At 36.0% G+C, this 25,787-nt stretch overlaps 1 protein-coding gene across 1 annotated transcript in view; it reads left to right on the top strand.

Annotated features, from left to right (window-relative positions):
• Nucleotides 1-25,787, top strand: part of L3MBTL4 (L3MBTL histone methyl-lysine binding protein 4) — a 200,766-nt gene that overhangs the window by 76,026 nt on the left and 98,953 nt on the right. The window contains exon 9 of the mRNA XM_028524588.2: nt 25,587-25,701. Within this exon, the coding sequence (XP_028380389.2) occupies nt 25,587-25,701 (115 nt within the window). The remainder of the gene's footprint in view (nt 1-25,586; nt 25,702-25,787) is intronic.

The raw sequence follows: 25,787 nt of genomic DNA, 5'->3' as shown, positions 1-25,787 counted from the left end.
CTGCTCTCTTCATCCTTGTTTATGGCAGCTTGATCAACAAGCCGGGACTCCCAGGTCACCTCTCAACTCTTCCCCACCCCTAGTCCCCAGTCATTGTCCTGTGCCCTCTAGAATCTCTTTTCTGAACATTCTGTTCACTTTTCTACTTTAGACAAAATCTGGCTCCCTCTTCTGTAGCCCTCTCAATCTGGGGGTGCTGCAGTGTCTAATTGTTATTTCCAGACCTCCTCTCTTTCCCTCCAGCTTTGAATCTCATGCCTTCAAGCTCTATTCATCACTACTTTCCATAGCCACAGTCCACCTACCAGGGCCACCTCATTCCTTGGTTATTTAGCTGCAGGTTTATGGCCTCTCTCTCCAACACTACCTCAGTCTTGGTGATTTCAGTGTACACACAGATGATCCTTCTAACATTGTCTTCTCAGTTCCTTGAACATCTTTCTTTGGATTATCTTGTCCTCTATCCTACCTCAGTCCCTGGGCCCCATTGCCATGATTTAGTCCATGCTTTAGCACCATATTGTTGATGACAATAATTAGTATAACTTTTGTAATATATTTGATAAGTAATTATAATAAATATTGTTAATGGCAATAATATAACCCTTTCATAATTGCAAATTTTTTTGCATCCAGCTCTCTGACCTGTCTTACCTTCTTTGTAGATAATTCCCTTAAATATTACTATTTGCCACTGAATAACTTACCAGCTTTTCAACTCCCTCGTGACCTGTGATTTATTGATCCTACCAGTTTTTCATGTCTCTCACCTTATTTTTTCCCCTTTTCCCACAGCATGAATTCCATAGATGATGGATATCAGATCATTGCATGTTTTTCCCACTTCCTTGTTCTTCAGTTCATCTTACTTTCTTGTCAAAACCACAGCCTTAGCAAAATTTAACTCTCTGCTACCCTGTATCTGCCTCATGAAACTAAACATGGCTGGAGAACCACAACTTGCCACCTGTACTTCCTGTACAAACACATGTTACCTGAACCCTAATACTGACTGGAAATCATTGTTTCCACAATTTGTTGACTCACTCATTCTCTCAAGATAACTATTTCACATTGCTTCCCCTCTCCTGAAATTTCTCACTCTTTTTGCCACATCCTTATTCTCAGCTGAAGATGTTTATTACTTTCTTTTTAAAAGATTTTATTTATTTATTTTTAGACAGTGTGGAAGGGAGGGAGAAAGAGAGGGAGAGAAACGTTAATGTGTGGTTGCCTCTCACATGCCCCACACTGGGGACATGGGCCCGCAACCCGGGCATGTGCCCTGACTGGGAATCAACCAGCAATCCTTTGCTTTGCAGGCTGGTGCTCAGTCCACTGAGCCACACCAGCCAGGCTTCTTTATTACTTTCTATTCCACATAGAAAATTGAAGCAATCAGAATAGTCTTCCACACATGTGCAACACCATATAGACCCACCCATCTGCTTCTGTCCCCATATATCCCACTTATTTTCCTGTAGTTTTAGATGGCCTTTCCATTCTCCCATCAAAGGCAACCCCCTTCATTGTGTCTATTCCCACCCCCTCCTTCCTTGAGCACGTCAGCAACTTAACCCTCTTTCTTTTATCATATATTTCTCTTTCCACAAAAAAATCTCCATCAGCAAACAAATACGTTGGTATTTCTTTCATTTTAAAAACATCATTTCCTTCACTTCTTTACTCATTTCCATCGAAAGGTAGCCTCTTTGAAAGAGTTTGTATACTTCTGTTAACACTGTCTTTACCTGGCCTCTAGGGCACTACATTCTCATAGGTTTTGTACTTACGCATTGCCAGTTCTTTCTCAGACTTTTATTCCTTTTTATCTTCCCAAACTCTTAACATGGGTATACACAAGGGCTTGTCATTGGACCTCTTCTTCAGTTATATTTATTTCTTTTGTAATTTTATCAAATGTCATGGCTTTGAATATCATCTAGATGCTTATGAACTCCAGACTTCTATGTCTAACTACCTATTTAACTCCTTCGCTTGATATCTAATAGGTAGCTCAGATTTGATGTGTCCCAAATTTGAATACCCAATCTTCTCTCTCTGCTCACTGTCTTCCCCGTCTCAGGCAATGATCATTCTATTCTTCCCATTGCTCACGTCAAAAACATGGCATTACCTTGGATTCCTCCCATCCTATAATAATTAATATTCAAGTCTGACAGCAAACAGTTTGGCTTTGTCTTTCAAATGTACATGGAATTAGGCTTTATTTCCCACTACTTTGACTAATATCATTCTAGTCCAGGCCACCATCATCTTTGTCATTTCTCACCAGGATTATTATGCTAGCCCCTTAAGTGGTTTTCCAGCTTTCAGCCTAGCCACTTCCCATCTGCCCCAGCAGTCTCAATGCAGCAGTCAGACTGATTCTTGTACAACACAGGTCAGGTATGTTACTGTTCGGCACAAAAACCTCTAGTGCCTGTGTATTTCTCCCAAGAGTAAAAGCCAAAGTTCATAACGCCCTGTCTGATGTGGCAATGATGTTACCTCTCTGCAACCCTTACTACTTTCTGTCTTGCTCACCCTGCTCTGGTAAACCAGACTTCTGACAGGTTGCCGCCTAGGGATCTTTGCACTGGCTGTTCTCTCTGTAATATTCCTTCTGATTTATCCAAATCTCTAGTGCCTTTAACTCTTTTGAGTCTCCCTGCATCACTTTATTTAAAATTGCAATAGGTCTGGACCTGGCACACTCCTAATCCCCTTAACTTTCCTCTACTTTTTCCAGCTGTTACCACCTTTAACCTGCTAAAAATTTTTATTTATTTGATGGTACCTGATTATCCCTACTAGAATATAAGCTTCAAAGGAAAGGGATTTTTCTCTCTTTTGTTTGCTGATACATTCCTAGTACCTAAAATAGTCCTAGGAATGTAGCAAGTACTCTGTTAGTACTGGTGTATTGAATAAATAAATGAATGATTTTTAAGAGCTCTATAAATTCTGAATCAGTCTTATCAGACTAGTAAGCATGCCACAATGGAGTAAATATTTGTGGGCCCATTCACAATGGGTTTTCTTTTTTTTAATTAAAGGATAATTTATCAAGAGTAAAATGTATACATCATAAGTGCACAACTCACTAAATTTTTATATATCTAGCCATCCCTTCTCTTTCTTTCAAGGAGTCTATCCAGATCAAAATAGAAAGTATTTCCACCAGTCAAAATTTTTCTATTAAGCTCTTCTCAATCAATACCACTTCCTTCTTCTCTGTCTCTCCAGAGGTAACAGTTATTTTGACTTCTGTTTTACCAGGGCTGTTTTTTCCTGCTCTTTTGCTTCCTGTAAATGGAATCATACACTGTGTACTCTTGTGTGTCAGCTTTCTTTGATATAAAAAGAGACAAGGTTGAGACTTGCCCATTCAATCTGATAATCTGTAGATCTTTCAGTTGCATTTTCAGTTTGGCTTGATGTGTATTTTTTGCTTTATATTTAAAATACAGGTACTTTCTTTGTATTTTTCATGGTTGGAATTGATTCAGTTTCTTGAATATGTGGGTTAATGTTCATCATAAATTTTGGAAAACCTCAGCTATTACCTTTTCAAATATTGATTTTGCTCATTTTCTGTCCTCTCTCCTTCTGGGATAATAGTTACACATATGTTAGACTGAGAGAATCCCAAATCTCTCAAACTCTGTTTTGTTTTTATTCTGTCTTATGCTTGAATTCAAATAATTTCTTTTGATCTGTTGTTCACATCTCTTGTTTCTTTTCTACTGCTGTTCTCATTCTGCTATTAAGCTGCATCAATGAATTCTTAATTTTAGACATGAAATTTTAAATTCTAGAATATTCATTTTCTTTTGAGATAGTATACTTTTCTGTTGAATTTTCTTTCTACCATTTGCTTATCTTTTGTCTATTTCACTTAACATATTTAAAATAGCTAATGTCCTTGACTGCTAATTTCAACACCTGTGTCTTATGTTAGTTTGCTTCTATTGGTCATATTTTCTTTAAATTACAAGTCACATTATCCTGTTTCTTTACATATCATATAAATTTTTATATATGCTGGCTGTTGTGTATAAAAGAACTATAGAGCCTAAAATAGATGTTATTTTCCCCCAGAGAGCCCATGCCTCTCTTCTATTAGGCAGCTAGTCTCAGGAACTTTAGTGGGTGGAATGGTGGCCCTCGAAATGATATAACCACCTCACAAACCTGTGATTGTGACATTACTTGGGAAAAGGGTATTTGAGATGTAATTATGCTAAAGATTTGGCAATGAGGTCATTCAAGGTTGTCCCCATAGCTCTTAAATCCAATGACAAGTCTCCTAATAAGAGAGAGAAGAGAAGACACAGAAGACAATGGAGTGATGCAGCCCCAAGCAGAGGAACACTTACAGCCACAGGTCTCTGGAAGAGGCAAGGCATGATTTTCGCCTAGAGCTCTCAGAAGGAGTGCAGCCTTGCCAAAATTTGATTCCAGATTTCTGGCCTCCAGAACTATGAGAGAGGAAAGCCCTGTTGTTTTAAGCCACCAATATTATGGTAATTTGTTATGGTAGTCCTAGGAAACCCACACAGGGACTGATCTCTTTGATTTGGTTAGGAATTACACTGGGTTTGGGATAGGCTACAGGTTTAGTTTTAGTTCATCTCTGGTTTCAAATGTATTGAAAAAACAGGACTTTCTTATATGCATTATGTCCTCTCTAGTGATTTAGAACAAGTAGATACCAGGAAATCCCTCTGCTTTCCAGCCCCTCCCTGAGCCTCCTATGCCCCTAGGCACTTGGTAACACCCAGACCCTAGAGAAACAGCTCTGGGTCTGGAGTTCCTCCAGATTCCCATCTGTCCAGCCAGCCCATGCACTTCTAACAACTCCACTGGCTACCTTTTCTTGCAGCCTAGTTCTGTCACCTGTGTCAGATTTGATCCTCTACTTCTCCATGAAGCTTTTGATGATCTCTGTTCATTTAGGGGGGGGCCCTGCCTTGTCTGGTATTTAGATCATTTACACTTCTTTGCATCCACAATTGATTTAAAAATTATGCTTTTACAGTTTTGTAGTAGGTAGTTTCTAAATATTTTCTAGTTGTAATACTGCTAATTGATTTGTCCTGCTGTTCAACAAACATCTTTGCCAGGAGCAGAACTCCCTAATATACCTTACTGCAGTTTTAAATTATTAATTAATAAAGAATTAAACTTTTGATATTATTATTGTATACATTATATATACATTTTACGGTACATATAATTATATGTATTAATATGGTACATACACATTATATGTGCCATATAATGTATATATAATTATAATACATTTGTACATGATTATTCATGTAATTTAAAATATAATTAGTTGTTAATACCTTTGAGTGTGCTCTGTGTGGAGGTTAGTGTGACTTGTGTATGATCTGTGTGGAGGCTAGTAGCTGCTGATTTCAGATTTTAGGTCCTAGGCCTTTAAGGTGGAAAAGTGGGAGAAACGTGGGGAATAAATGGATAAGCATAAATAATCAGGAACATTTGTACTGAAACACTGGAAATAGCTTATGGCTCAACAATAATGATTTTTTTTTTGGCTTTTATCTAAAATAAAGTAGAAAACTAGCCATAGATGATTAGATGTTTGTATGATACATCTAATTTACATTATGTTTAGCTGGCGTAGCATGGCAAAATTTAGAGGGGAAAAGCCTAATAATTTTTTTCCTGTACCAATTATTTCACCAGAAACAATTTAGGCTTCTGATATTGAATTTATGAACAAAAATGTAAGAAAGCATGAAAAAACATGTTAATTACAAATATTTACTCTCTGTTGCTTGGAAGTTCTTTGGCTTGGATATTATTTATTTTCTTGAGAAATTCAATTCATGTTCAGAATGCGTTGTTCTGGTGAAGATAATTACTCAGTTATACATGAACAGAGAAGGCTCCTGCAGGCAACTGGATGAATTTCCTGTTTCAGAGGGTACATGTAAACACAAGCAATTTATACAGAGTTTTAAATTCACAGTTTTGCGCTCCATCTACTTGTTCTTTAGGAGTAATGTATTTTATTTTTTAATTTAATTTAATTTATTTTATTTTATTTTATTTTAATGACCTGGTATACTTGTAGGACATGAACGTAGTCAGGATGTAAATGAAATCTACTAAAACAAATCTACTAAATGTAGGTATTGTTGAGACAGAGCCAAGACCTTCGTCTTTGACTTTTTGTTTTTATTTTTTACTGTTACTCTGTTACAGTTGTCCCAATTTTGTCCCGTAGTTCTCCTCTGCCCTGCCCATCTCCTATTTCCACAGTCAGTCCCCACCCTGTTGTCCATGTCCATGGGTCATTTATACTTTTTCTTTAACTAGATTCTTCCCCTTCTTTTCTCCCTTATCTCCCTCCCACCTCCTCTCTGGTCCCTATCTGTTCCTTATTTCCATGCTTCTGCTTCTATTTTGCTCATTTGTTTGTTTTTATTCATTAGGTTCTTGTTATAAGTGAGATCATATGGTGTTTGTCACTGTGGAGTGCTTTTTTCACTTAGCATAATACTCTCCAGTTCTATCTGTGCTGTTGTGAAAGGTAGGAGCTCCTTCTTTCATTCTGCTGCATAGTATTCTAGTGTGTAAATGTACCACAGTTTTTTGATCTGCTCATCTACTGATCTACTGATGGACACTTAGGCTGTTTCCAGCACTTGGCTATTGTAAATAATGCTGCTGTGAACATACGGGTGCATAAGTTCTTTTGGATTGGTGTTTCAGGGCTCTTAGGATATAATTCCAGCAGTGGAATTGCCGAGTTAAAGGGCAGTTCCATTTTTTAGTTTTCTGAGGAATTCCATACTGTTTTCCACAGTGGCTGCACCAGTTTGCATTCCCACCAACAGTGTTCTAGGGTTCCCTTTTATCCACAGCCTCATTGTTTGCTGACTTATTGATGATGGCCATTCTGACTGGTGTGAGGTAATAGCTCATTGTAGTTTTAATTTGCATGTCTCTGATGACTAGTGATGTTGAGCATCTTTTCATACATCTTTGGGCCCTCTGTATGTCCTCCTTGGAGAAGTGTCTGTTCAGGTCCTTTGCTCATTTTTTAAATGGGTAGTTTGTCTTGCTGGTGTTGAGTTGGATGAGTTCTTTATATACTTTGGAGATCAAACCCTTATTCGATCATGTCATTGGCAGATACGTTCTCCCATACAGTCGGTTCCCTTTTCATTTTGAGGATAGTCTCTTTAACAGTGCAGGAGCTTTTTAACTTGATGTAGTCCTATTTGTTTATTTTTTCCATGATTCCTCTTGCCCTATGAGATATATTGGCAAAAATATTGCTACGTGGGATATCTGAAATTTTACTGCCTCTAGGACTTTTATGGCGTCACGACTTATATTTAAGTCTTTTATCCATCTTGAGTTTTTTCTGGTGTAGGGTGTAAGTTCATGGTGTAATTTCATTTTTTTACATGTACCCCCATCTAGTTATTCCAACACCATTTACTGAAGAGGCTATTTTTACTCTATTGTATGCTCATGCCCCCTTTATCACATAGTAATTGACCATAGAGGCATGGGTTTATTTCTGGGCTCTCTGTTCTGTTCCATTGATCTAGGTGTCTGTTCTTATGACAGTACCAGACTGTTTTGATTACAGTGGCCTTATAGTATAGTTTGATATCAGATATTGTGATCTCTGCTACTTTGTTCTTCTTTCTCAACATTGCTGAGGCTATTTGGGGTCTTTTTTGGTTCCACTAAAGTTTTGAAATATTTGTTCTAAATCTGTGAAATATGCTATTGGTATTTTAATAGGGGTTGCATTGAATCTATAGATTGCTTTGGGTAGTATTGACATTTTAATGATGTTAATGACTTTAATCTATGAACGTGGTATAAGCTTCCATTTGTTTGTGTCTTCCTCAGTTTCTTTCTTCAGTGTTCTATAGTTTTCTGAGTAAAGGTCTTTTACCTCCTTGGTTAAGTTTATTCCTAGGCACTTTATTTTTCTTGTCACTATAGTAAATGGGATTTTTCTCATAGTTTCTGTTTCTGATATTTTATTGTTGGTGTACAAAAATGCCATCTATTGCTGAATAGTGACTTTGCATCCCTCTATTTTGCCAAATTCACTTATTACATTGAGTAGGGTTTTTTTTTTTTTATTTTTTGGAGCTTATAGGGTTTTCTGTGTGCACTATCATGTTGTGTGTGAATAGTGACAGTTTTACTTCCTCCATTCCAACTTGGATGCCTCTTATTTCTTTTTCTTGTCTGACCACTGTGGCTAGAACTTCCAGTACTATGTTGAATAAGAGTGGTGAAAGCAGAAACCCTTGTCTTGTTTCTCATCTTAAGGAGAAAGCTTTTAGTTTTTGCCCATTGAGTATGATGTTGGCTGTAGCTCTCTCATATATGGCCTTTATTATGTTGAGAAATGCTCCCTCTATTCCCACTTTGCTCAGTCTTTTTATCATAAATGGGTGCTGTACCTTATCAAATGCTTTTTCTGCATCTATTGATATGATCATGTGATTTTTGTCTATGCTTTTGTTTATGTGATGCATTACATTTACTGATTTGCGAATATTGTACCGTCCTTGCATCCCTGGGATGAATCCCACTTGGTCATGGTGTATGATCTTTTCAGTGTATTGTTGGATGCGGTTTGCCAATATTTTGTTGAGGATTTTATCATCTATGTTTACCAGCGATATTGGCCTGTTGCTTTCTTTCTTTGTTGGATCTTTAGCTGGTTTTGGAATTAGGATAATATTGACCTCATAAAAAGAGTTTGGAGGTCTTTCCTTTTCTTGAATTTTTAAGAATAGTTTGAGAAAGATAGGAGTTAGTTCTTTAAATGTTTGGTAAAATTTTCTTATGAAGCCATCCTGTCCAGGGCTTTTGTGTAACCAGAGTTTTTTATTACTGCTTCAATTTCACTAGTTGCTATTGGTATGTTCAGGCTCTCTGCTTCTTCTTGATTTCAGTTTTGGAAGATTGTATATTTCTAGAAATGTGTCTGTTTTACCCAAGTTGTCCAACTTGTTGGCATGTTGTTGTTCATAGTAATTTCTTACAGTCCTTTTTATTTCTATGACATGGGTTGTAACTTCTCTTTTGTTTTTATTTATTTATTAATTTGATTTCATTTATTTGCATCCTCTTTCTTTTTTTTCTTGATGAGATTGCTTAAAGGTTTGTCAATTTTCTTTATCTTTTCAATGAACCAGCTGCTGGATTCATTGATCCTTTGAATTGTTCTTTTAGTCTCTATGTCATTTAATTGTGCTCTGATCTTGATTATATCCTTTCTTCTACTTGCTCTGGGCTTTGTTTGTTATTGTTTCTCTAGTCCATGTAGATGTAGGGTTAGGTTATTTATTTAAGATTTTGCTGTCTTCTATAGGTAGGCTTGCATACACTATAAATATCCTTCTCAGGGCAGCCATCACTGTGTTCCATGAATTTTGGGTTGTTGTGTTTTCATTTTTATTTGTTTCCAGGTACTTTTTGATTTCTTCCTTGATCTCACTGTTAACCCATTCATTATTTGATAACATGTTATTCAGTCTCAGTGTATTTGAATGTTTTTGAGTTTTTTTCCTTGTGGTTGGTTTGCAGTTTCAAGCCGTTGTGATCTGAGAAGATGCTGGATATGATTTTAGTATTCTTGAATTTGTTGAGACCTGTTTTTTTGTTTTAACATGTGTTCTGTTTTTGAAAATGTTTCATGTGCATTTGAGAAGAATGTATATTTTGCTTCTTTGTGATGAAACATTCTGTATATATCAATTATCCATTTGAATAGAGTGGCATTCGATGCCACACTATCCATGTTGATTCTTTGTTTGGAAGACCTATCCGTTGTTGACAGTAGGGTGTAAGTACCCTATGATGACTGGGTTGCTGTTGATATCTTTCTTGAAGTCCTCCAAGATTTTCCTTATGTATTTAGATGCTCTTATGTTGGGTCATATATGTTTATAATTGTTATATCATGTTTTTGGACTACTCCCTTAAGTATTAAGTAGTGACTTTCTTTGACCCTTGTTATGGCCTTTGTTTTCATATCTATTTCATCTGATAGAAGTATAGCTACCCCCACCTTTTTTTTCATGTTCGTTTGCTTGGAATAATTTTCTCCATCCCTTAACTTTCAGCCTGTGTATATCTTTTGTTTTGAGGTGAGTTTCTTTCAGACAGTCTACATGTGGATCATGTTTCTTTTTCTTTTCTTAAAATTTTATTTATTTATTTATTTTGGAGAGGGGAAGAGAGGGAGAATGAGAGGGAGAGAAACATCAATGTGTGGTTGCCTCTCATGCACCCCCTACTGAGGACCTAGCCTGCAACCCAGGCACGTGCCCTAAACTGGGAAATGATCTGGTGACCCTCTGGTTCGCAGGCTGGCACTCAATCCACTGAACCACACCAGCCAGGGCTGTGTCATGTTTTCTTATCTATTCAGCTACCCTATGTCTTTTGATAGTAACATTTAATCCATTTACATTTAAAGTTATTATTGAAATATACTTATTCATTCCATTTTTCACCTTTGTACCTGTGTTCCTCTTTCTCTCTCACTCTTTTTCTTCATCTTCTTCAAGCAGTCCCTTTAGCATCTCTTGCAATGTTGGCTTGGAGGAGAGGTACTCTTTTTGCCTCTTTTTGCCTGGGAAGCTCTTTATTTCACCTTCCATTTAGAATGAGAGCATTGCTGAATTGAATAGTCTTGGTTGTAGGCCTCTGCTTTTCATTGCTTGGAATATTCACTACCATTCCCTTCTGGCTTGCAGTGTTTCTGTCAAGAAATCAGCTGATAGACTTATTGGAGCTCCCTTGTATGTTACTGGCTGTTTTTTCCTTTTTGCCTTTAATATTCTCTCCTTGCCATTAAATTTTGCCATTTTAATTACATTTCTTGGAGTGGGCCTCTTTGCATTCATCTTGATCAGGACCTTAACACAAATCCAGGAATCACAGAGAGTCCCCAGTCAAGAGGAACCAAAAGAGGCCCACTTCAAAACACATCATAATTAAAATGGCAAAGTTTCAAGACAGAGAGAGAATCTTAAAGGCAGCAAGGGAGAAACAGAAAGGAACATACAAGGGAGCCCCAATAAGGTTAGCAGCTGACTTCTCAATGGAAATGCTGTAATGCTGTAAGAGAGAGGACCCAAAGAAATATTCCAAGTAATGAGAACCAGAGACCTGCAACCAGGACTACCTTACCCAGCAAGGCTCTCAATCAAGATGGAAGGCCAAATAAGGACCTTCCAAGACAAATGAAGACCAAAAGAATACACCTCCACCAAACCAGCTCTGCAAGACATGTTAAAGGGACTGCTTTAAGGAAAGGAAGGAAGAGAGAGAGAGAGAGAGAGAAAGAGAGAGAGAGAGAGAAACACAGGTACAAAAATGGCAATGAATAAGTACCTATCAATAATAACCTTAAACATAAATGGATTAAATGCTCCAATCAAAAGATATAGAATAGCTGAATGGATAAGAAAACATGACCCACACATATGCTGCCTATGAGAGACTCACCTCTGAACAAAAGACCTACACAGACTGAAAGTGAAGGTCTGGAAACAAATTTTCCAAGCAAATGGACAGGAAAAAAAGCTGGGGTAGCAATACTCATATCAGACAAAATGGAGTAAAAAAAAAAGGCCATAAAGAGAGACCCAGAAGGTCACTTCATAATACTCAAGGCAAGAATCCACCAAGAAAATATAGACATTTTAAATATATATGCATGCAACAGAGGAGCACCTGGATACATAAAGAAAACTTTAGAGGACTTCAAGAAAGATATTGACAGCAACACAATTATAGTAGGGCATTTTACCACCCCACTGTGTCAAAAATGGACAGATCTTCCAAACAAAATATCAACAAAGATATTCTGGCATTGAACAATTCCCTAGATGAAATGGACTTAACTGATATATATAGAGCCCTTCATCTGAAAAAAGCTAAATATACAATCTTTTCAAATGCACATGGAACATTTTCAAAGATAGACCACATGATAGGACACAAAACAAGCCTCAACAAATTCAAGAAAATTGAAGTCATACCAAGCATTTTCTCCATCCACAAGGGACTGAAACTAGAAACCAACCCCAAGGGAAAAAACCTAAAACACTCAAAATCATGGAGGTTGAATATCATGCTATTAAATAATGAATGGGTCAAGAATGAAATAAGGGAAGAAATCAGGAAGTTTCTGAAACAAATGAAAATGAACTCACAATAACCCAAAACTTATGGGATACAGCTAAGGCAGTCTCAAGAGGGAAGTTCATAGAGATACAGGCCTACCTAAAAAAGATAGAAACATTTCAAACAAACAATCTAACCCTATGCCTACAAGAATTCAAAGAACAACCATAAAGACAGCCCAGAGCAAGTAGAAGGAAGGAAATAACCAAGATCAGAGCAGAATTAAATGACATACAGACTAAAAGCACAATTCTAAGGATCAATGAATCCAGGAGCTGGCTTTTTTGAAAAGATAAACAAAATCGACAAGCCTTTAAGCAGTCTCATCAAGAAAAAAAGAGAGAGGACCCAAATAAACACAATCAGAAATGAAAGAGGAGAGATTACAACTGAAACCACAGAACTACAAAGGATTGTAAGAAATTACTACAAAGAACTGTATGGGAAGAAATTTGAAAACCTAGATGAAATGGACAAATTTCTAGAAAAATATAATCTTCCAGAACTCAATGAAAAGGAAGCAGGAAGCCTGAACAGACCAAGAAACGCAGCAAAAGAAATTGAAGCAGTAATCAAAAAACTCCCAACACACAAAAGCCCTGGACCAGATGGTTTCACAGGAGAATTCTACAAAGCATTTAAGGAAGAGCTAACCCCTGTCCTTCACAGACTATTCCAAAAATCCAAATCCATATGATGGAAGATTTCCAAACTGTTTTAATGAAGCCAGCATCATCCTAATCCCAAAACCAGCTAAAGTCGTGACAAAGAAAGAAAATGCCAGGCCAATATTGCTAATGAGCATAGGCGCTAAAATCCTCAACAAAATATTGGCAAACCGCATCCAACAATACATTGAAAAGATCATACACCATGACCAAGTGGGATTCATCCCAGGGATGCAAAAATGGTACAATATTTGCAAATCAGTAAATGTAATACATCACATAAACAAAAGCAAAGACAAAAATCACATGATCATATCAATAGATGCAGAAAAAGCATTTGATAAAGTACAGCACTCATTTATGATAAAAAGACTGAGCAAAGTGGGAATAGAGGGAGCATTTCTCAACATAATAAAAGCCATATACGAGAGAGCTACAGCCAACATCATACTCAATGGGCAAAAACTAAAATCTTTTACACTAAGATCAGGAACAACACAAGGTTGTCCACTCACCACTTCTATTCAACATATTATTGGAAGTTTTAGCCACAGTGATCAGACAAGAAAAGGAAATAAACAGCATCCAAATCAGAAAGGAGGAAACAAAACTGTCATTGTTTTCAGATGACATGATAGTGTACATAGAAAATTGTATAGACTCTGCCAAAAAAAAAACTGCTCCACCTAATAAATGAATTTGGCAAAACAGTGAGATATAAAGTCAATATCCAGAAATCAAAGGCATTTTTGTATACCAACAATGAAACAGCAGAAGCAGAAATCAAGAAAGAAATCCCATTCGATATAGCAACAAGAAAAATAAAATACCTAGGAATAAACTTAACCAAGGAGGTAAATACCTGTACTCAGAAAACTATACAAAACTGAAGAAAGAAATCAAGGAAGACACAAACAATGGAAACATATACTGTGTTCATGAATTGGAAGAATCAACGTCATCAAAATGTCCATACTACCCAAAGCAATTTACACATTCAATGCAATACCTATTAATGTACCAATGGCATATTTCACAGACATAGAACAAATACTTTAAAAATTTATAGGGAACCATAAATGACCCCGAATAGCTGCTGCAATTTTGAAAAAGAAGAACAAAGTAGGAGGGATCACAATACCTGATACCAAATGGTATTACAAGGCCATTGTAATCAAAACAGCCTGGTACTGCCATAAAAACAGGCACATACACCAGTGGAACAGAACAGAGAGCCAAGAAATAAACCCAAGTCTCTACAGTCAATTAATATTCAAGAAAGGGGGCAACAACATAAAATAGAGTAAAAATACCCTCTTCAACAAATGGTGTTGGGAGAGCTGGACAGCTGCATGCAAAAAAATGAAACTCAAGCACCAACTTACGCCATACACAAAAATAAATTCAAGGTGGATAAAATATTAAAATATAAGTCGTGATACTATTGAAGTCTTAGAGGTGAACATAGGCAGGAAAATCTCAGATATTTAATGTAGCAATGTTTTCACTGGTATGTTCCGTAGAGCAAGGGCCATAAAGGAAAGAATAAACAAATGGGAATCTCATCAAAATAAAAAGCTTCTGTATGACTAAAGAAAGCAGTATTAAAATAAAAAGAAAACCAACGTATGGGGAAACATATTTGCCAATGATACCTCAGACAAGGGTTTAATCTCCAAAATGTATAAAGAACTCATACGACTTCACTCTAAGAAGAAAAGGAACCCAATTAAAAAGTGGGCAAAGGACTTGAATAGACAGTTCTGTAAGGAGGACATACAGAGGGCCCAGAGACACATGAAAAGATGCTCATTAAAACCACAATGAATTTCCACTTCACACCAGTCAGAATGGCCATTCATAAACAAAGCAACAAGCAACAGGTTTTGAAGAGGTTGTGGTGAAAAGGGATCCCTAGTGCATTGTTGGTGGGAATGAGGACTGGTACAACCACTATGGAAAACCTTATGGAATTTTCTCAGAAAACTAAAAATGGATCTGCCTTTTAACCCAGCAATTCCACTGCTAGGATTATATCCTAAGAATCCTGAAACACCAATCCAAAAGAACCTATGCACCACAATGTTTATAGCAGCACAATTTACAATAGCCAAGTGTTGGAAGCAACCTACGTGCCCATCAGTACATGAATCGATCAAAAAACTATGGTACATTTACACAATGGAATTCTATACAGCAGAAAGAAAGAAGGAGCTCCTACCATTTGTGACAGCATTGATGGAACTGGAAAGCATTATGCTAAGTGAAATAAGGCAGGTGATCAAAGACAAATACATATGATCTCACCTTTAACAGGAACCTAAACAACAAAACAGACAAGCAAGGAAAATATAACCAAAGATACTGAAATAGAGAACAGGCTGACAGGAACCAAAGGGGAGAGTGGAGGGAATTTCAAGGGAAAAAGGGAAGGGTTTAAAGGAACAAGTATAAAAGACACATGAACAAAAACTGGGGGTGGGGGGGGTGGAAATGGGAGGAAGGTGGGGAGCACTGGGGTGGGTGTGATGGGATGGGAGTAAAAGAAAACTGTACTTGAACAGCAATTAAAATAAAAAAAAATAATAAACCAGAGTAGCTTAGCTATATTAATTACAAACAGAGCTGATAATTTTTAATTTGTATGCATCTAACAACAAAGGATTAAAATACATGAGACAAAAACTGATAGAACTGTGGGGAGAAATAGATTAATCACTATGGTAATAGGAGATCTCAACACCCTCCTTTAAAAATGGAGAGATCTGACAGACAAGAAATCAATAGGGGTATGGATGTATTGAAGTAAACCATCAATCAACTGGATTTCATCCAAGAACATCAGAATACACATTCTTCTCAGACTCACATGGAACATTCACCAAGGTAAGACCACATTCTCAGCCATAAAACACACTCAGAAAATTTGAAAGAATGGAAATCATGCAATATATGCTGTCAGATCACAATGGAATTGAACTAGAAAACAGAAAGATAACTGGAAAACCCCAAAATCCATGAAGATTAAATAACATACTTATAAATAACACATGGTTTAATAAAGAAATCACAAGATAAATTTTTAAAAAATATTTGGAACTAAATGCAAATAAAAATTCTGGGATGCAGCAGAAGCAGTGTTTAAAGGGAAATTTACAGCTTTGAATGCATCTATTGGAAACGAAGATCTAAAATTAGTCAATCTAAATTTCTACCTTAGGAAACTAGAATAAAAAGAGCAAATTAAATCCAAAGTAGTAAGCATAAGAAAAGAAATAATAAAAATGAGAACAAAAGTCAGTGAAATTTAAAACAAGAAATTGGTAGACATGAAGGAGACCAAAACCTGTTTTTTTGAAAAGATCAATAAAGTTGATAACCCTCTAACCACTCTAAGAAGAGGACACAAATTACCAATATCAGAAATGAAAGAGGGGATATCATTATAGATCTCATGGACATTAAAAGGATAAGAAAAGAATAATGTAAATAACTCTGTGCTTACAAATTTGATAACCTAAGCCCACTATGATGTACCAGGTAAAAGGAACTACTGTAAATAGCCCTTTACTAATGTGATAGTGAGGTGTAGGGGGAGACATGATTTGCCAGAACTCACACAAGAGGGAATAGACAATCTGAATAGGCCTATATTTATTAAATACCTTGAGTCAGCAGTTAGTAACTTCCAAAAACAGAAACTTCGAGGCCCAGAAGGGTTCACTGATGAGTTCTACCAAATATTTAAGAAAGAAATTATACTAATTCTCTACTGTCTTTTTCAGAGGATAGAAGGAGAGGGAATATTTTCAGGCTCATTCTATGAGTCCAGCATTAACCCTAATACCAAAATCACAGGGACATTACAAGAAAATTACAGACCGATGTCTGCCATGAACATAAATGCAGAAATCCTCAACAAAATATAAGCCTATCAAATCTAACAATGTATAAAAATATTACATACCACAGTCAATAGGATTTATCCAAGGTATGCAACTCTGGTTTAACATTTGAAAATCAATGAGTGTAACTCATCACATTAACAGGCTAAAAAAAGAAAAATCACGTGATCATTCATAGATTCAGAAGAACTATTTGACAAAATTCAGCACTTATTCATGATGAAAACTCTCCATTATATAATTTACAACTTTTTATTAATGAAATTGATATACTAATTAGGTAAATTATAAGAATGGATAGGAAAAATATATAACCTACTTATGGCTTCAGAAATTTTAGGAATAGTGGTCATGATACATTCAGTTTGTAAGTATACCTGTACATGTGTTTATGTATACATTTCCATTTTGCTGATACCACCCATATAGTTATGTGTTACCTAGTTACATAAATCATTATTCATGCACTACATCATACTGTCATTGTGTTTTCCAATATTCCCATATAATGTCTGCACAATATATTTCTATAAGTCAAAATTTAGGAATTTTGGGCTCACAGGTGTGGTTTTTTCCCATTATACTGGGATTTGTGTAATATTTCCCCTTTGCCATTGGTTTTCTGGGAATTAATTATTTACAGAAATCATCCATAAACTACTAAGTGTAATTATATATCTTGGTTTACCCGGATTATCCTTGTTATAATTGTGTAATCATTAATAGTGCTCTCTTATTCTCAAAAATGCCCCATTTGGACAATACAGTATGTGATCCCTCATGATATAACCAGCCTTTCTTCTTTTTCACGTCTCATGTGAAACCCTATCTTTGATTACTGTAAGCAATTCAAGTCCTTTCGAGTTGGTGGTTTATCAATAATGACTGTAAATCATGTATGACTTAGTACAAAAACCTTGATGTCTTGATGAAGGATCCAAGGTGGAAATTCAGAATGTGAGGATAAATGGAGAACACATGTTGAAACAGTGTTCACTGCAAGGGCTGGTGTTCTGAGTGGGAGAGGAAGGGAAGTGGCCAGGTGAATAACCAGGAAGGAAATGGCCTCTCTATTAACAACGAATGTTTAGTGAGTGCTGCTTCCAGGCTTAACACTCTGTACATCTTACAGCAGAGCTTATGAAGATACTTATGTCAGTTATAACTATAAACTGATTTTGAGATTGTTTGTCCTCACACTGCTTATGAAAAAGGTTTTTCTTCCTAAGATATTACCCACAGACACGTGGCTGTGCAGTCCCAAATGCTGCTGTGATTATGTCTAACTCTGATGAAATATTTAAAGATTTCTTAACAAGAACTAAAGCCCTGGGCATTCTGTTAGAAATGTGAAATTTCTATTTCTTGTGGGAATCTTATGGGGAAAACATATCTTATGGAAAAAACTAATTGTATTTGTTATACCAATAACCACAGAAATAGAGAATTGAAAACTTACGCAGACATATTTTTATCACAAGTGGAAATGTTTGGAGTCCGATGTCCTCTGTATTAAGCCTTCAACCAGGTTCTCCTGGGCTCATTGTCATTCAAAAATAAAAAGGAGCTATGACTTAAAAAAAAATAGGTTATTCTTGATTGCTTTAGAGAGAACTGTGAGTTTGATGGCAAGTTCAATTAACAACCTTATTGCTATGGCAGTACTCCAAAGAAACATTTCAAAAAGTTTTACCCAAAACCACCTTCAAAAGAATAATCTTAGGATGGATGGTTTAAAAAATGCAATTTCCAGGCATTATTTCTGACCCCACCCACCACCACCACCAATGAATGAGTTCTTTGGGTAGCAGGGGGAAGCTGGTATATGGCTGGCATTTTAGTTACTAAATTTTGAAAACATTGCTCAAGAAATATGAATAATTTGGGCAGTGACCTTGAAAAATGAAAAGAATTTTAAAATAGCTATAGAGAATACTATTAATTTTCCAATTTAGATATTAAAGGAGTTTTTCCTAAAATACTTATCACAGGAGTGGACTAGAAGGAAGGTAGAAATAATTGCATTTGTTGAAAGAGCAGATAGGTTTGGGGGAGGATAGCAGGGAAAGAGAATTGAGATAGTTGACCAAGAGTGGGTGTGGAAGCAATGGGAAAGCACAATGGCCTTCGGGTCAGTTCCACACCTTCCGAAAGGAGGTGCAGGCTTGTGGCCTGGAAGGAAGGGAGGGTTTTCAAATCACAGTGACTTGGAAATGGCAGCACATTTCTTAACCCTTATGTATCTCTGTAGCTTCATGTATAAAATAGAAATAACATATGAAAGTAAAATTTAAAATTGTATACACTTTTCTGTTATAAAATCTGTATTTTATGTCTCTCCTCCTCTGTTCTTGCTTGGATAGACATGTAAAGAGATTGGCTCAATGTGGAATTAATTTTAATATGAAAAAGTATAGGTGAGTCTGGGCTGCAGCCCTGTGTTATTCCATGTTATTTTATTTTCATTAGGAAAATGTCTTTTTACATTTAAAAATGTAATTTACCTCTGTTACATTCGATTTGTAGGTAGAGTAGTCCCAGACATCCTCACAATCTATATTTTTGTACTGTTTTCTCAGTAAACTGTTTTCAGCTGAAGTCTGGTTTTGACATTTACTGGTTGTATGATCTCAGCAAACCTCTTAAAAAGTTACTTTTATCATCTATGAAAACACCTATTGTTGACATTAAATGAGAATACATATATTTTACATCTATGCCTGGAATGTTAAACACACCATAAAAATGAATTCCCCTGCCATACCCAACACTTGCTCTTGGGTTGTGGTGGTGTTTCATGAATGCATGACCTGTAGCGGAACTGATGTCTGGCTCCGGTGCTATTCCTGCATCTCCACCACACCATCCCACAAGAGAGCCTGCGTCATAGGAAGTGAGGCTTACTGTAGTCTTATTAGCACCAGTGTTTATGAGTAAGTGGAATTGGAGTAATATATAAAGACTCAGTTCATCCTTTTTTTTTTTTTTGGTTGATCTTTTAGAATAAAATATAAGGCTAAGTTTAGTTAACTGAAAGTGTATTCAATTAAAGCTACCAGAGTTCAGGTACAGTCAACTCTCTTTCTAAATAAGTTAACATCATTTATATGTTCAATAATGCTTTCACCATGAGCTTTTAAAATAGATTAGAGGCCTGTGCCAGTAAAGTACATGTACCCAATAAGACTCTTAAAATGGAAATTAAAATTTTAAAAACTATGTAGGAGGAGCAAACAAATACACTAATAACTTAAGCTAATAATGTTGTTGGTATTGAGCATTAACTTTAGCTCCCATGTTCCTAGATAAATAACTGCTTATTTTCCAACTGCCCAAAGGAGCAGCAAGGATTCATGATTACCATCATGCATCTCATCCACCCGATCGTTTTTGAGGTCTGATGATGTGTAAGCCCCAGTGCTAGGAATCCTGGAGGCAGCCAAGGTGACAGGCAAAGTGGCAAAGCTCAAGGGAAAGTTCCTTTTGTGGGCGTTGGGCAATAAATGAAAAGGCAAACAAAGTGTGAAGGAGTCTGTACAAAGGATTGACGGCTTTGGGTTTACGCTAAGGAGTGTGTCCTTGGCTTTTTATTTGCTGGTCTAGTTCTTAAGTGTCCAAGTTATTTTCCCAGTCATTAATCACTCATGCATATGATGGTAGTTTAGGAAGCATCACTATCAGGAAGCATCACTGTCCAGTTAAGGATATGAACTTGAGATAGCAGTTGATTCAGTTATCAGACCTTTGTATTCCAGTTTAACAAAGCTGAGCAAGAAGGATCTATATGTTTATGCAGCTTTATTCAAACCCAAATATGTGAAAAAATTGTAAATATTATGGAATATAGTTCTGGAGATGATTTGATTTTCAGAATGATCTTTGCTTTAAGAAAGGACTTTGTAAATATTCTTAAAATGCCAATCTCCTCCATTAATTTGACCATCTGGTTAGAATTCTTAAAATTAGATTTTTACTCCAGAGATATGAAAATTCAAAGATAGGAAAATATCTTTCATAAAGATTATCTGGATACAGATTTTCATTATATATATACCAAGTGTAGACTGCCTTTGTGGGGGAGGGGAGCATTTCACTGTTGGGTTAACAGGGAGTATTTTTAATTCCCAGGTTTTCATTGTAAGTAATTACATACAGACCTGGAAAGGATAATTTAACATTTCTTAATGAACATAAGGTAGAATGTTGTATAGAGTGTATAATAACATTGTACCAGCTTTCAAAAATTTTTTTTAAGATGTTATCATTTTACCTTTTAGTTTCAGACTCGGTTCTACAGTAGGATTCCCAGGTACAGACTCAGTACCTGAAATAGAAAGACCTTCCTCCATGACATATCATCCTGCTGGAGCATGTGACCTGTCTTGTTTGCTCTTAGAGGGTGCCAGCTTGCTTTTGAAACATAAATAATGGAACTGAAAACACAGAAGGATACTGAAATTAGATAGGTTGAAATAGTAAAACTTGAGAAAAGTATTTCTTTAAATTTTTTCTTTACCTCATTCATTATACACACTTACATAAACTTCTTTATACTGGTAAATTCAAAGAAACTAACATCATTCTAGAAAGGACTGTCAGTTTTGCCTTTCACACCTGGAACCCTTAGTTACCTGGTACTGATATATGATGCAATTTGGCTGTGTCTGGAGTGCTGAGACATTATAATGAAGAAAATATGGTATAAGATCAGAAAAGCCCCATATGACAGCAGCTGAATGTAGAAATGTTTTAACTGAGTTAACTTTATGAAATATCACTTACAAATAGTAAAATGTACCGATTTTATGTGTTCATGTTGATAAATTTTGAAAAATGAGTATCTTATAGAACCACCATGACAGTCAAGATTTGGAATATTTTCACACTACGAAAGGTTCCTTTGTGCTCCTTTGTATTCAGTTCCATTGCCCACCCCTCCCAGATAACCGTGGGTTTAATGTCTGTGCTTGTTGTTAAATTTTGTATAAATGGAGTCATAGAATATTCGTTGTTTTGTGTCTGTCCTCTTCTCACATGGTCTGTTCGATGCATATATATGTGGGTATTTTTTTAGTCAGTGAGTAACATTCACTTTATATATATATATATATATATACACACACACACACACACACACACACTATAACTGTTTTTTTCATTGGTGACTAGCATTCACTTTATGTATATACTATACTTTTAGCGAATGGATAGTCACCTGTTGTTGGACATTTGGTTGTTTGGGGGTTTAGGCTATTAGGAATGAAATGGCAAGGAACACTTACTTACATAGGTTTGTATTTTCATTTCCTTTGGTTGGAATGCTAGAAGTTATAGAGTTGGTACATATTTACATTTATAATGAAGTAGCAAAACATTTTCTAAAATGACTGGATAAATTGTACAGCCCTACTCCCCAACATTGTATGAATGTTCTGGGAGCTCCACAGCCTCACCAATAATTGATATTGTCAGTCATTTAATTTAAGTCATTCGAATGGCTATACAGTAGTGTCTAATTTTGGTTCCTCTGATGAATAGTGATGCTGACAGTTTTTTAATTTATTTATTGACCATTCATGAGTCTTCTGTTTTCAAAGAATCTATCAATCTTTTGCCCATTATTTATTGAGTTTTTTGTCAAGTTTTTGTCAGATAAATGCATTACAAATGTCCATAGCTTGCTTTTCCTTTTTAATTAATGATCATTTAAAGAATACAAGTGTTAGATTATGACAAAAATTGAAGTTGTTTAACCACGATTCCTGTCCCATTGTTTCTTTCTCTCCTCCCTCTGGACCCAAATACATGTATATTAGGCCTGTTGACATTAGCTTGCAACTTCCTGAGGTTGCACTTATTTAAAAAATTTTTTATTGTGTGTACTTTCACTTAATAATTTCTGTGAGTGTTTTTAAGTTCACTCACTCTTTTCTCTGCTGTCTTCAATCTTTTGTTGAGCCCATCCAGAATTTTTTTTTATTTCAAACATTTTACTTTTAAGTTGTAGAACTTAATTTGTTAGTCTTTTATATCTTCTGTATTCCTGCTGAGATTCACTATGTGTTCACTCATTAAGACCATTTTTCCTTTTAAGTCCTTGAACGTATTTTAATAGCTACTTTAAAATCATTGTCTGCTGGTTACAACATCTGGGTCATCTCAGGGTCTCTTTCTATTGACTGCATTTAAATTCTTTTGTAATTATATTAACATGATAAGCCAGAATCTAATATCCTTTTTAAGCTTTTCCACTGGGTAAAATGGTGTTGAGTTGCTGACCCTTCTCCTTATATCTTCTTCATAAGGATTTATGATTTTCATGGCCAAAGAAACCTTTCATTGAATAGATATAATATAAGATAAAGAATGATATTTATAATATTAAAGCTTTTAAAGTTTTATTTTGTGTAATTAAAATTTTATTTAAAAAACTTAAAAGCTATAAAATTATGAATATACATCACCCTTTTGACAATTGATGCCTCTCAGCATACAATTCAACTGGCACATGTCTCTGTGTTTTCATATACATATCTTTTTATGTTGCCCTCCTCAAAGGCTGGGAAGAGCCAATGAATTAGATGCTGCATGAGGATACTACCCTTTGTCATTTCAAGTCGTATCTCAAGGGTCCATCTAAAAGTGACGGAGTTAGTACTTTTACACATGGGTAACGGAAGTTCTGCTTGTGAAGTTCACACGCTGAACTGCTACTAGCTGTCCAACAGTTGACGGGTTTAACTGCAGTTTTAAAAATTAACTGTGGCTCACATTCACCTGCTTACTTGCATGTCTAATAAATTATTATTCTGTATTGGACATTATGAATGACATAGATACACAGTTGGGAGTATTTTTCTTCCATCAAGAAAGAGTTTGTTTTATCAGAGTTAATTATTGGATATTCTTAATCTTGTTGAAGCTTGATTTTAGCCTTTTTTAGGACTGGTCTACAGTAGCTCCTACAGTGGCATGGTTCTTACTCCCAAAGTACAACCTTTTTGGTTCCTCAGTTGAGTTTTCAAGGAATTATTGAGATCTTTACACTCTGGTCTCTCTATTCTCCCAGTAAAGTGTGAGCTGTAGTATCTTTTTTTACTCGCAGCTTGTGCCGACTGCTCTCTGCTTGGCTTCACCAAGTCTTACCTTGCACATATGTAGTCCAGCCTTGGACCTACGTCTTATGTGCTAATTCCTAGATAGTAGCTCTGTTGTCTCTACAACTTTCTCCTCCAATTTCCAGCTGCTTTATTAGCTATGGATAGTGATCTCTGTTTCCTCAGCATGACGTAACTGCTTTGTTTATGTTTTTCTTCCCTGTGCTGTCATCAGGAAATTGTCTCCACGCTGATGTCCTGGATTCAGCTGAGTGTACTTAGTGATGACATTTCTGTGCTGCCTATTGTACAAAGTCTAAAAACAGTTACTTCATATATTTTGTCCAGTTTTATAGTTATGACTGTGAAAGGGCACTCTGTCATGTCTAGAAGCCTAGTCTGGTAGAAATATTTTTTTGAAAGTTATTTCTAAGATCGTTGGTTCTCAGACTTTAGCATATATCATATTCACCTGGAGGACTTGTTGACACAGAGATGGTTAGGCCCCGCCCTTTAGAATTTCTGGTTCAGTAGGAATGAGTTGTGGCACCCAACAATCTGCCTTTCTAACACATGCCCAGGTGACGCTGCTGCTGCTGCTGGTCTGGGAACCACACTGAGAACAACTTGCATAGAAAGAGGGATCTTGAGAAAAATATTGAGACTCATGTGGGACTTAATACACACAATTTTTCTTTCTTTTTATTTTCCTGGTCTTGTGCCCTGAAAAATTTATATTTTAGTTGGTTTCTTATAATGCTAGTCATCTTTATATTTTTATTCGAAATATGATTTTCTAAGAGTTTTGAGTTTCTTGCATTGGACAGGATTTGTTCTCCATTTAATTGGTAGAAACAGAATATATGATAATAAATTGTTATGAAATAATGAAATATAATTTTATTTTTTGTCTGCATAAATAAATATTTTTTCTTCAATATAAATCTTCTCAAACATGGAATTTAATAAGTTCCAAAACTAAGTATTTCGTTTTTATTTTAGAAATTGAACTTTACTTCAATTTAGTTATTCTCAGATCTGTTTGTGTATGTGTGTCATGTGTGTGCATGGGTGTCGTGCATGTATTTTGTAGGTAAGAGGCAAAACAGTGATGACCAGTAGGATTGCTGGACCTGGGCCATACTTCTCTCAGATTTTCCCCAAGCTTGTACTTAATAGCTATTAAGATAACTGTTAGTTTGTCTAACTCAGTAGCACATTTTGTCTGCTCTCTTTGCCTCTGTTGTTCCAGTGGCCCTCTCTCCCCTTATTTTTTAAGATTTTGAAATGTATTGCTTCCTTTTACTCTAACTTATTCATCCCCTATCTGTTACAATAAGGCTTGTGCTAATGTCAAATGGTGACTTTTATTGCTGATGCTGACATGGTTCTTGCAGTGGCTGCTGGGACAGGGAATATCCTTACAGCATTTCTTAGTTGGGGAAATTGATTGGTCTTATTTCTTCAAATTCTAATCAGTCCTGAACAATTTTGTTTGTGTACCAATTTCCTTAAATTCTTAGAAAAAATGGTGCAATAGACTTTTCTCAGTGCAGTAGAAGGATAGCACTTTTTAAATATTGTTTCAGCTACAATATGTGATTAATAAAATTTCATTCAAAGTTTTGGAGAGCTGTTTTCCAATACTTTGATACAGGAATAGTGAAGTTAATCATTAAATACTAATTATTCAACAGGTTCATTTTGATGGCTGGGACCACAAATACGACTATTGGACGGACGCAGACAGCCCTGACATTCACCCGATTGGATGGTGTGACGTGACAGGGCATCCTCTGGAAGCGCCATATCGTGAGTATTTTGTCTGTGCTGTTGCTTTTCAAGTACTTAGCCTGAATTCTTACCTTAGTGCTATTTCTTCATGTCATTATGAGTAT

The sequence above is a fragment of the Phyllostomus discolor genome, chromosome 9, assembly GCF_004126475.2.
Source record: "Phyllostomus discolor isolate MPI-MPIP mPhyDis1 chromosome 9, mPhyDis1.pri.v3, whole genome shotgun sequence".
NCBI classification, from domain to species: domain Eukaryota; kingdom Metazoa; phylum Chordata; class Mammalia; order Chiroptera; family Phyllostomidae; genus Phyllostomus; species Phyllostomus discolor.
The sequence above is the reverse complement of the archived record's forward strand: the minus strand, read 5'-3'. Positions and strand labels throughout refer to the sequence as shown.